At 40.2% G+C, this 13033-nt stretch overlaps 1 protein-coding gene across 1 annotated transcript in view; it reads left to right on the forward strand.

Moving 5' to 3' along the window:
- Positions 1 to 4484, forward strand: part of EHF (ETS homologous factor) — a 40811-nt gene extending 36327 nt beyond the window's left edge. Inside the window, exon 9 of the mRNA XM_019738605.2 lies at positions 49 to 4484. Within this exon, the coding sequence (XP_019594164.1) occupies positions 49 to 148 (100 nt within the window). The 3' untranslated portion in view covers positions 149 to 4484. The remainder of the gene's footprint in view (positions 1 to 48) is intronic.
- Positions 4485 to 13033: the final 8549 nt, after the last annotated feature.

Genomic DNA, 13033 nt, shown 5'->3' on the forward strand with positions numbered 1-13033 from the left:
CAGGCTTCGTTTGACCAGCCACTTTACGCAATCTGTCTTTTGTTACAGATACTACTACAAAAGAGAAATTCTGGAACGTGTGGATGGACGAAGACTGGTATATAAATTTGGGAAGAATGCACGTGGATGGAGAGAAAACGAAAACTGAAGGTGCTGACACTTGGAACACAAACCCAAACATATCCCAAATCACAACAACCCAAGAACTCCTGGACGTAAATATTTCAAAGACGACTTTTCTGTGATATTTATGTACCACGATGGGGGAAAAAAATCTACTTCTAATGGGAAGAAGGAACACTACAGTTGATAAAATTATTTTGTTACTTTCAAGTATGTCCTATATAGGGAACAAACGTACACAGTTTTCTGTGAACTATGATGCTGTATGTGGTTGTGATTTGTGTTTGCCTTTATTGTGAAGTTCTTTTCCACTGCAAGAAGAACAGGGTTTGTTGCATTGTGCTTCTTGCTAAGAGAAAGAAAAAAATCAGAGGGCATTAAATGTTTTTATACATAAAATGATTTAGGAAAAGGTGATGTGTCCTTCGCACATAAGCATCCACAGGCAGGGCTGCTAGGATGAACTCCAGGGTCTCAGACTGATGGGATGAACCGGAGGATGCTGGGAAGTTTAATCTGACCCTTAGGAGCCACTGAGTGGAGAATGAGGATTTCCAAGGGTCAGATGATTTGCAATGTTTAAATCAGAAAGAACAGTAGTGGGGGCTTTACACTCATTCAGGAATGCTTTTCCTGATGCCGAGGCTGTCTTTCCTCCTCCTCCTTGGATGATTGGTAAAAAATCTTTAATTGCCACCTCGACTCACTTTTAGTTATTTGAGAAAGAGTTCAGCCTTGGCTATTTTTATCCCAATTGCTTAAAAATAAATGGGAAAAAGGATGTGATGAGTTCGCTCTTGTATTCCTATAGGCCACGGTTTCTCGATTGGCACAGTTGACATTTTGGGCTGAGTAACTCTTTGTTGTGTATTATTTGGCTGTCCTGTGCATTGTAGGATGTTGGGCGGTATCCACGACCTTTACCCACCAGATGCCAGTAGCACTCCTGACCCCAAAGTTGTGACCACCAAAAACGTCATCAGACATTTCTATGTATTTCCAGGGGGGCAAAATTACCCTTGATTGAGAACCACTGATTTAGCCAGTCAAAATGAAAATGGTGATTTATTCTCAGAATAAAAAGATGTCTAAGATCTTTCAGTCCCTAGAAAGAAGCAAAAGCAAGACTTCAAGTCAACTTCCTTTTAATTTTTAAAATATTAGGGACAATGGGTTTAAATATGTAGAAGGATTTCTTTTTAGAACCCCAGATGAGAGCCAAAGTCAGACAAATTAAACAGGCTAATGTAGCAAGAACTACAAAGAAGACACTTTCACTAGAATTACAAAGCAGAGTAAAAATTATATTGCAGAAGGAAATGCTGAAAGAAAAAAATGTGTGTGTACGTGCATGTGTGTGTTTGTGTGTTGTGTGAGATAGACAGATGATAGATAGATAGATAGATAGATAGATAGATAGATAGATAGATAGATAAAGGTCCAGGGAAAATCTTCTTTGCAGATGTCAATTCTTATAATCTTTCCTCTTTTGGATCATTTCTTTCCTGTCTCATATGAATTCATCCCAAAGTGACTGGTATGTTGCCTAGATTTTCAACCAGAGAAATGTTCAAAAATGAGACAGAAAAGAAAGGAAGGATGTAAGAGAAAACCAGAAAATGCAGCTCAGGTGCTATGGTCAGAAGCAGTTGGAGATTTCGGCAATGACGGGACAATTTGGGGTCCCTGCAGACTTCTCACCGGACCCTGCAATCTTGTTTACAGACTGTGAGCCTGTAAACACTTTGAAATGGCTTTGGCCATCCAGATTCCTTTTGCAACTTTTCTTCTTGACGCCCCATGTCCTTGGCTTTCTCCTCCCATCTGCCTCTCTTGAGCATTCGTATGGGGGTGAAGACACGTACCAATAAGAGAGAGTGCTTTTCATCAACTAATGGAGCACCTGCCACAGTGGGTCACCCAGCGGATGTGAGCAATTCTTAGTCAAAGGGGTGCAAAGTGCTTGTAATATATTCAGAAGGCTGGAAATAAGAGTTAAGACTTTGTCCTACTATAATGAGAACCATTATGAATGGGACCTTGGGGGTACCAGCTTAGTGAGATAAATGACCTTCTAAAAGTCCAACAAAGTCTGTTTCTGTTTCTACCTGGCTTGATCACCTCCACAAAGGTGTTGCTCAGTGTTGTCAAGTAACAGTTACTGAGGGGACTGAGAGAAATAACAAAGCAGCAGCCCAGATCCGAGACATTCCTGCATGACACACCTTGCTTTTCAGACAAGGCTAAAGAAGCATGAGGCTTTCCCAGCACTTTTCTATACTTCCCACAGAGTGAATTAAACATGCAGATATTTGATGTAATGTCACTGTGTCCCTGTGTGTCTGAATTGTGTTATTTGGGATATCTGCTAATTCTCTCTCTGCTGTTCCTTTCCTGGCTTTGCCTGTTCGTCACCTAAGGTGATTAGATTTTTCTCTGAGTTTACCCTTCCCCAGACCTGTAAGTTTCTTACATTTCTCTAAATTAGCCTTGGCTCTTCCCGCGCCCTCTCCATTGAACAGCAATCTTTGCTAAGTAGTGAGCGAGTCTGGGGAGTACCGACTGGAACAGTTCTGCAGAGAATTAGCAGATCGTGTTGTTTGTTGAATGTGGCAGTTTCTTGGCAGCTGGTTTCTACTTAAACAGGCTGGAGTATTAAGTTCTCAGCATATCTCTCTATTGTCTTGGCTTGAATTTGATGCATTTTCTATGTGCTGTTCGTGACTTGGAGAACTCAAGGTAATCAAGCCCTGCCAACTTGGGGTGTGAACAGAATACTTCCTACCACAGTGTTGAAAGGGAGAGCAAAATCCCAGAGATAAGCCAGCATCAGGTGAAGCCCCCTTTCTTTTGGGGGGCACACAGCTTCTCACTGAAGATGCTCGTCTGTTCTAGATGCTCACATGGTCACCACACATGGTCTCCTCGAACCCTCCCTAAGCTCGGGTGCTTATTTGTAGTTTTCATGGGAACTCGAGGCAGGAAATGTATTGCTAAGACTTTATCAGACTCAGATCATCTGAAGCTTCTAGATATTTGACTTGATGAAACTTGAGTAAGGCCCTGGGACACACCTACAGCTTCTTGTACTTGCCGTATGAGCCGGGCAGACCCAAGTTATGAGTTTTCCTTTGGACATGCTGGTCCTTCCTCAAAGTTTTTGCCTTGCTGGACTGTAAGCTCTTTGGGGTCAGGTACTATATCTTATCAATATTTTTTTTCCCCAGTACCTAACATGAAATCGGTGCTCAATAAATATTTGTTGAGTTAATGAATGAAAGTCTTCTGGAAGACTCCTCGGATTCGGCGGCTATCTCCATAATCGGATGTGAATCATTTCTTCACTAGAATAAGAGCACAGGGCCATAACGTCAAGGACATATTATCTATTAGATGAACATTTTACTGTGAGACGCCTTACTTTGCCTTCCTACTTGCGCTGAAATGAAACCAAAACAGGCTCTTTGCTTCCGCAAGTCATGTGTTGGATGAGAATTCTGTTGCCTTATTAGGAACTGTGAGATTTATCTGGTTTAAGAAACCAGTAATGAACCTTTGACCTGTTTCAACCAATGAAGATTATGAATGTGTTTATATGATGTAAATTGCTATTTAAGTGTAAAGCAGTTCTAAGTTTTAGTATTTTGGGGTTGGTTTATATATATACATGTATATTTTTTTTTCTTTTTGAAAAATATGGAGGGATCTTTTGATAAGGTGAGTCAGGCATGTTAGATTTTAGTTTTGCAAGTGTGTTGTTTTTTAAATGTATAAAATATAGGAAAAGGTAAAATAGTAAGAGGGAAAGGCAGTTATGTTCTTCTATAGTTAAAAAAGCATTTGTTGAGTGCCTACTAGGTGCACAGCCTGCAACCATGTGTAGGAGCTTATCTACTTATATAGGGTGTAATAGATACTCTATATGAACCTACTGAATGGACGTTTACTGTATAAAGAAAGAAAAGTACAGCAGTCATAACATCAGAACTGAATTAACCTCAGTGTTGGTCCTCAAGATTCCATTTCTGGACTAACAGATAGAGCATTTAACAAAAACCTGTAGAGACTAAGCCTTGTGAACCAGTGAAATGTATAAGCCTTCACAGATTTAGCTAAATTGGGATTAATCTTTCCATAGCTATCTGCATAATTCTTGCTTTTCTTCCCATCTGGCTTCGGGGTTGACAAATTGTGGGAAACAACCCTACTGCTGCTGTTTTTTAAAAATCAGAAATCTTGCCCTTTAAACTATGTTAAATTCAAGTTGAGTATTTCTCTTTTATGAAAGGATTATATTTTTCAAAATATGACTTTTTGTTTGATGGGTCCCTGAAAAACACTAATAAAAACCACAGAGACCATCTTGTAACTGTGTGTTTCGTGCTTCAACAAGCCATCTACAAGGGGCTTAGAGAAAATGGAACAAACTATATACAGTCTATAGCAACAAAATATAGGCAGTTCCCACATTTATTTATTCAATAAGCATTTATTTGAGTATCTACTCTGTGCCAGGCACTGACTTATATCAAAGAATGAAAGAGACAAAAACATCTGCTCTCAAGTGTGTCCTATTGGGTAGATACAGACAAGAAACAAAACAGTCACAAATAAACAAAACAGCATGTCAGATGTATAGTCAAGAAGTGAAGAGCAAGGAAGAATGGAGGGATGTATTGCAAAGTTAGGCAGGGTTAAGAAGGAAACATTCCAGTAAAGATTTGAAGAACGTAAGGGAAAGAGCCATGAAGGTAACTGGGGGAATGATACCCCATGGGAGAAACCAGCAAGTGCAAAGGTCTGGAGGCGAGTGCGTTCCTTAACATGTCCAAGGAATAGCAAGGAAGTCTGTTTGCCAGAGTACACTGAGCAAGAGGAGGACATAATATAAGAGAGGTACCGACTGGCCAGATCATATAGAACTTGGAGGCTGTTAATGAGGCCTCCAATTTTTCTTTTGAGTGAGATGGGGGCCACAGAGGAGTGACATACTCCAGCTTCTAAAAGGACCCCTCTAGCTGTTGTATTGAGAATGAATTGCAGGAAGGCTTTCAATGCTGAGTGTACATTCTTCGTCAAGGATGAATAAAAGGAAATAGAAAAGCTCACTCTCACATCCAAGTTTCCAATAAAATACTTAAAAATATTTCAAGGTAGTATGTGAACCCTACCTGTTTATAACAGTATTTCTCTGGGGCTCAGAAAGTCTCAGTCACTTAACTTCATAAATAATAATGAAAATCCTCATAGCTAACCATCTTGGGAAAATCCCCTTAGTCCCAGGAACTGTGATATGTTTTTTACGTATATTTCGATCCTCATGGAACTCTGTGATATGGAGATATTATCCCCAATTTTCAAATGAGAGGAAATGAAGGTCAGAAAGATGAAATAACTTTCTTAAGGTTATACACCTACCGTAGTAATAAGTGGGAGATTGGTATTGCTAACCCAGATCTCTTTTTCCCAAAGTCCATACACGTAGCCCTAATATTTCTCTAGTTAGTCAGGATACTAATATTACACACACACACGCACACAGTTTCATTATTAATACTAAGTTAAACAATGGATTACAGAGCTATTTACTGTTATGATTTCTCAAAGCCTTTATTGGGGTGATGTGGATTGTGAGTCCATGAGAGGGATAAAGTGTTCCTAATTTCCCAATGGACCTTTTCATCAACAATTTTATGAAACCGGTACCCTTTATAACACACTTAGGGAAATGATGATGTTTAGCGATTACTTCTCTGACTTAGCAGAAGCAGTATTTTCATGTCTGGGTCAAATTAGTATGCTGATAACGTTATGCACAATCCAACTTGGCCAACTTTGTACATATTCCTTTTTTTTTTTTTTCTCATTGAGAAGAAATTCCCTCACTTCTGTGGACATTATTTATTTTCATTGATGCATTTCTCAGTAATCACATAGAACTTTCAAAGTGACTCTTCTTTGGGAGCTATGAACTCTCCTGAATTTGAACTCTTTAGAACTATCTGTCCGAAACTACAGGCACTAGCCACGTGTGGCTGTTTAAGCTTAAATTAGTTAAAATTATATCAATAAAAAATGTAGCTTCTTAATTGTACTACCCACTTTCCAAGTGTTGACCAGCCACGTCTGACTAGTGGTTACTGTATTGGACAGCAGATATAGAACATTTCCATGATCAAAGAAAGTTCTACTGGACAGTACTACGCCAGAACTTCCTGGGAGGATGGGATAAAGGGAGTGAGCGAAACTAACCAACACTGAAATGAGATCCAGTTTGCCTTGGAAACCAAAGGTGACCCTGAATTGTAGAGAACAAAAAAATAAAGGTCCAAAGCAAATATCTCTGTTTGCTGGAATGGTGACAGTATCTGCGAGTGCAAACATGTTTGGTGTTGTCAGTGGAGCCTTGGACTGGGAGGATTTGATTATTCTTATCCCCAAACCCCACAAATACCCTACAGTCATTAAAATGAATGTTCCAAGGTTGTGGCTTTCTGGTTGAGAATATTGGCGTGGAGGGGAGATCACTGATATGGGAAGGGAAATGGAAAATCCCCAAAGAGGAATGGCTGGCGCTGCCTACTGTCTACAATAAATGACCTAAGACCACTTTCTTCCTTCTTTTGAAGACCACCTTCTTGAATAAGTAGTCTACGCCGTAGGCTATTTCCATGTAAGTCCCTTCTTCTCCATTAGCTATCATTATCTGGCCTCTGTTCACATCAAGTCACTGAAAATATCCTCTTGAAGTTCATATTAAAACATCCCGGCCTCAGGGACGTTGCTTCGCTTATTCCCTGTGCCTAAAATGCCCTTTCGATCTTCATGTGGCTGGGCTCCTTCTACTCATGAAGGTCTCAGTTCAAAAAGTCACCCTTGCTTATCAATCTGGCTTCAGCGGCTCTCCTACCCACCCCTCACTTCTTATTATATTATATTATCCTCATTTTATCTTCTCAGAACTTACCCCATCTGAAATTATATTTTTAATTTATTAGTGGACTTTTTTAGTGTTTTTTTTTTTTTTTTCTGCCAGAAGGTAAGCTCCAGGAGAGCAGGGACCTTGTCTGCCATGCTCGTATCTTCCTAGAGCAAGGATGTACATCACGTAGGTACCTGACTCTGTCAATATTTGTTGAATAAGTGAAGGACACTATTCATTTTCCTTCTTTATGTTTTTAAAAGTTATTTGTTTCTTTATTTTTTATTTGTATAAATTCAAGTTTATTGGGATGACAATGGTTAGTCAAGTTACATAGGTTTCAGGTGTACAATTCTGTGACACATCATCTATATATCACATTGTGTGTTCATGTTCATGTTTTGTCTTGGAAAGCATTATGGAAAAATTAAGAGCTGAACAAAGTAAAGGCATTCTAACTACATTTGTGACAACTCAAGGAGAGGTATTTAGAGCGTTTAGTCTGGGAATGCAATGATATCTAGTCAACAAGGGTGGCTTCCAGCCATGTCATTTCACCCTGTGTCAAAGTCAGACCTGATCATCCCTACCAGGGACTACAGAGGATTTGATGTCTGACCTGCCTTCATGGTCCCAGACATGCTTAGAGCTGGAAGACCATTTGGTGCAAACCCATCATAAGGGAACAGAGCTTAATGCACAGATTCAAGGTCACCCAGGCTCTTAGCGAGGAAAGGAAGCCAATTTTCTGGTTTTCCCATTCATGCATCCTTCTGCCCAAGTGTGAGCTTTCCTGGCCACGGGTTCTTCCTCATCACACAGGTCTTCCGCACCCAACATGGAAACAGCCTCAAGAAAGCGCCTTTGCCTCCTGGCCTCCACGGTGATGCTCTGTAACTTTCTTATACTGAATCTTCAAATCCAGTCAACATCATCTCCCCGCTGGGTCCCAGCCAGGTCTGGGAGGAGAAACTGCACATCCTAGACATTAACGGAGGAGCAGATGTGGAACCAGGGGACCACGTCAGAGCTGGTAAGAAACCATGAATGCAGAGGTTCCCAGCACTACTAAGGAAGGAGCATAAGAGAGTATGGAATCTGGTAAAAAGATCCCTTAATCATCAGCTTTCTGATATCTCTCCTCTGCCTCGTGTGTGTGTGTGTGTGTTTGTGTGTGTGTGTGTGTGTGTATCTGCCCTCCTCTCCCTTGCTTTCTGTGTCTCTTTCAGAGTCCCAGCTTCTTTCCCATACCCTTCCTTCCTCTTGCTCATCAGGCCCTTTCAGATTCTTTTTTCTTCCAAACCTGTCTTTCCAGGTTGCTGAAAGACAGAAAGCTGACAAGAGAACAGTCCCGGACCAGGAATGGTGCCACCTCTCTGAAAGCCTCAGTGGTGACAATAACAAATGGTATTTACCTAAGAGTTATTAACACATCAACTGTTCTCTCCTTGACTATTTAGTCATGTCATTCAGCACTAATGGACTTTTCCAATGGCAAACAGAAAGAGAAGAAGGAAAACAAACAGTGTATTCACACTAGATCGAGTCGGTGATCCCTGCTGAAGCTGTGAAAACAGAGGCCATCTCTTAAGTTTGACCCGAGGACACGTCTCACCTGAATGGGGATACACAGGACTCCAGGCTCATGTTGGACTCTCCACCAAGGTTCCCCGTGAGAAGGAAACCACAAAGTACAGGATGTGGCTGCCTGGGACACACAGGGAAAAAATCACTTTACGTGCTCAACGATTTTCAACTATGCATTGATCACCGCCAGGCACCGCACCAGCTGCTACCACAGTGCCCAAGACAGAGTAAAGGCAAAGGCAAGTGACAGGTCCAAGTTCACACAGGGCCCAGTGTGAGAGCCCACTTCTACTTTGCTGAACTGCTACCATCGATGCCCATTCTTTCTTTAGGAAGGAAGTATCTTTAAGTTACCAGGACTGACCAACAGGCCAACAGAGTAAAAAGCACATGTTTTTGAATTGGAACAACCCCAGTTCCAAATCTCACACTATCACTTACAAGCTGGGTGACCTTGGGCAAGTGGCTTTACCTCTTTAACCTTCAGCTTCCTCATGAACAAGCAGGTGTTCTAAGTTGAAGCTTAATACTTTATGGTGGAGACAGGCAAATAACCAGAGTGGCAGTGCAATCGATAATCAGGAAATGCAGGAAGATGGGACCTGCGTTCCAGTCACGGCTCCACCACTAACTAACTAGCCGTGGGCCCTTGGGCAAGTTTCTTAAACTCGCTTGCTTTGATTTCTTCATCTATAAATCAACAGGTTAGGCTGGATCATCTCTGAGGTTGTTTCAAATAGAAAGTTCCAGGAATTTATGAAAATAAGTTTGAATGCAGTCCAAAATTTATTTAAATGTTTATGATTCTGCCATTCTATTAATTTATTTTGATAACCAATTAAATGAAACAGAGGGTGCTCCCCACAAAATGTATACACGTTTTAAGAAAGGACAAAACTGTATTAAAATTGTAATACAATGAAGGACGCTAGTATTCATTTGATTAACGCCATCTTTTGAGCAAGCGTCATACTACACATTGCTACCGTAATCCAACTCAACTTCGAAAAGTAATATATAGATACCATCTCTTAAAATGTGTACTTTTTTTGGCACCCCCAGTATTTATTAAAGCAACTTGTAAATTCTGTTTTTATTGAAGAAATTTGGCATGTAACATTATGTAAGTTTAAGGTGCACAACATGTTACTTTGGTACATTTATCTATTGTAATATGATTGTCGATGTAGCAATATTTATCACATTACAAAATCATAGTACAATATTATTGTGTATATTCACTATACTGTTCATTAGGTCTCTATGGCTTATTTACTACCTATTGCAAGTTTGTACCCATAAACGCCATCACTCTCCCCCTTACTCTTTGGTTTTTACAGTTCTAACATTTTTAGATTCCACATATAAGTGATATGATACAGTGCATTTTTTTTCTCTGTCTGACTTATCTTGTTTAGCATAACATGCTCGAGGTCCAGCCATGCTGCCACAAGTAGGAGGCTGTCTTCCTTTCTCGTGGCTGAATAATATTTCATTGTGTATATCTGCCACACTAATTAGAAATGGCTATCTTCATCTCCCTGGCATGGGATGGGGAGCTAAAGGGGACACAAAAACAGCAGAGCCTGGGTCCCTGTATGTTTGTGGCCAGTTTCCAGGAGAGGTTGCCCTTTGTGATCTAAGAGCTCTGTCTCCACATGATAAACTGCTTCCTGGGAATATGCTCATGGGTAAGAGTGATGGCCGATATTTATCTAGCGCTGCTTGCTCTGTCAGGCAGACCACCATGCACTTTACTTGCTTGATCTCGTTTAATCATATGAGGTAGCTAATTTCATTATTACTATCTTTCCTTTCGGATGAGGAAAACAGGGCTCAGAATGATTACACAATTTGTCCAGGTGGAAGAATTATGACTTAAACTCAGCTCCCAAGCCATGACACTTGTACTGCATGAACTCCTAAGTTGCTGAAGGAAGCACTAGCTGAGGTTTGAACAGCTGAATGAAGTCCTTTCTTCCTTTGAGTATGCTTTCTTAGAAACAGGAACTAGAATTTTGCCAAAAATAAACAGGTCCTGGCGGCATTGGGTGTAATTTGAAATTCAAAACTCGTGACAGATAGTGCCTTTTATGGAGTCTGATTGGTCCCGGGAATGCTAACAGTGGAACCACAGATTGAACTCCCAGGGAGCTCCCGTAGCAGGAATATATTACACATCCACAAATAGCACTGGCCTCGGAGAGTATGTGTGGTGTGTGAGTGGTGCAGAGTAATGGATTCAGGTGATGGAGAAGAGAAAGGTAAATTCTGGTCCTGACAACCAGCAAACTCTTCACAAGAGTGGGGTTTAATCGGCCATTGAAGGAGAGTTCATTTTTAATACAATAACTTTAAAAAATGATGTCTGGGGCCAGCCAGGTGGCTCAGGTGGTTAGAGCTCCATGCTCCTAACTCCGAAGGCTGCTGGTTAGATTCCCACATGGGCCAGTGGGCTCTCAACCACAAGGTTGCCAGTTCAATTCCTGGAGTCCCACAAGGGATGGTGGGCTGTGCCCCCTGCACCTAAGATTGAACACGGCACCTTGAGCTGAGCTGCCGCTGAGCTCCCGGATGGCTCGTTTGGAGCGCATCCTCTCAACCACAAGGTTGCCAGTTCAATTCCTCGACTCCCGCAAGGGATGGTGGACTGCGCCCCCTGCAACTAGAAAATGGCAACTGGACCTGGAGCTGAGCTGTGCCCTCCACAACTAAGATTGAAAGGACAACAACTTGACTTGGAAAAAAGGCCTGGAAGTACGCACTGTTCCCTAATAAAGTACTGTTCCCTTTCCCCAACAAAATCTTAAAAACAAACAAACAACAACAACAAAAAACAATGTCTGATGATTATTTGAAAAAAAGAGAAATATAGAAAAATAGTAAGAAAGTTAAAAAAAACATACCTCAAATCCTTCTACTCAAAATAACCATTGTACACATTTGGTGGACATGATTTGAGGCTTCTAGATTAATAAGATGATAGATGTATTGAAGGCTTGGAATTGGGAGAGTGGAAGATGTGGGTGAAAGCAAGACTTCTTACTGTAAAACATTGTATCTGAAGCATATTAATGTATTAGCTATTCGTTGAACAACTGGATAGGTGTATAGGCAGGAATAATTTTATTAAAATGTGACATACTATTCAAAAATTAAAAACTGTTCAATTTGACTTGAACTCGACTTGAAGAAAAAGAAAGAAATCTCTGAATTCAAATAAATTTTCTTTAGTATAAGGTATGTTCATTCAAAAAAGATATCTTAACTTCATGAAACCAAAGTATGAAAATATTGACATTGGAGTAATTATGTTTTCTAGAAGTACAAGTTTCCGTTTTAGACAGGATTGATTAACTCCTTGTGAGAGATGATAGAATTAACCCTTGTGTTGTTTCTCATTTCCCTTCCCCATTTGCTGATTTGGGTTAGTAGATTTTTAGTTTTACATTGCTGAGGATTAAATAAATATGTTTATTCTTGTTAACAAAATCAAACCCAAAATTCCAAAGTTGTTTAGCCTTAGATCTAAATTTAAATGTTAGATGTTTGCCACCAGTCCTTTTGTATATCTTTATTATGATTCACTTTTTGGGTGTCAGGATTTCATAATGTAATAAATTTCTATTGGTTCCTCCTGAGTGCACATTCTTCTCTCTTTCTAGTAGTTCTCATTTTCCTTTAGGGATTTATGTAGTTTTGAGAAAACCAGTTCTTCTTTTACCTCCAAGTATGGAGAACATGATCCAGGCTGAGCAAATCAGAGCATTCTATGCTCTTGCTGAAGATTATCTTTACAATGTAAACTGGTGCAATCAGAGTGAGTATCAGAACATTTTGCTGGGAATGTTGGGACATAGAACTCCCTTCCTCAAAATTCTGTAATATGAAGATGTGACTCATAGAACTATTGCAACTTTTTTTCCTTCTGTAAGGGAAGTTAGCTTGGGATTAAGTCAACACACTGAGGAGGGCAGAACAAACCAAATTTCAGAAAACTTTTGCTGGATCCCTGATGAATCATGGACCGCTGGGTCAGTCTGCACCTGAAGGCTTCTCTACTACTAGACTTTTCATTTATAGAAGACTATATAAATCGTTACTTTATATTTCTGTGTTCTCTTCTGATTGCAAAATGAAGTATGAAGTGTACTACTTAATACAATTGTGAAGGTAGCTGGTGACAAGGGCTAATGGAAAGAATATTCCTATAGAGGAAACAGCATGAACAAAGCTTTGGAGGCCAGAGAACAGACAGCATGTGGCCTAACCTTTGGGAATTTAGCTTTTTCTCAAGTTATAAGGGGCTTTATTCTTGTTAAAGAGGAGTAGAACATTGTGGTGACAGCTTGCCTATCATAGTATAAGTTATTTTCTCACAGGAAGTGTTTATCAAGGGCT

The sequence above is a fragment of the Rhinolophus sinicus genome, linkage group LG06 (genome assembly GCF_036562045.2).
Source record: "Rhinolophus sinicus isolate RSC01 linkage group LG06, ASM3656204v1, whole genome shotgun sequence".
In the NCBI taxonomy this organism is placed as follows: Eukaryota; Metazoa; Chordata; class Mammalia; order Chiroptera; family Rhinolophidae; genus Rhinolophus; species Rhinolophus sinicus.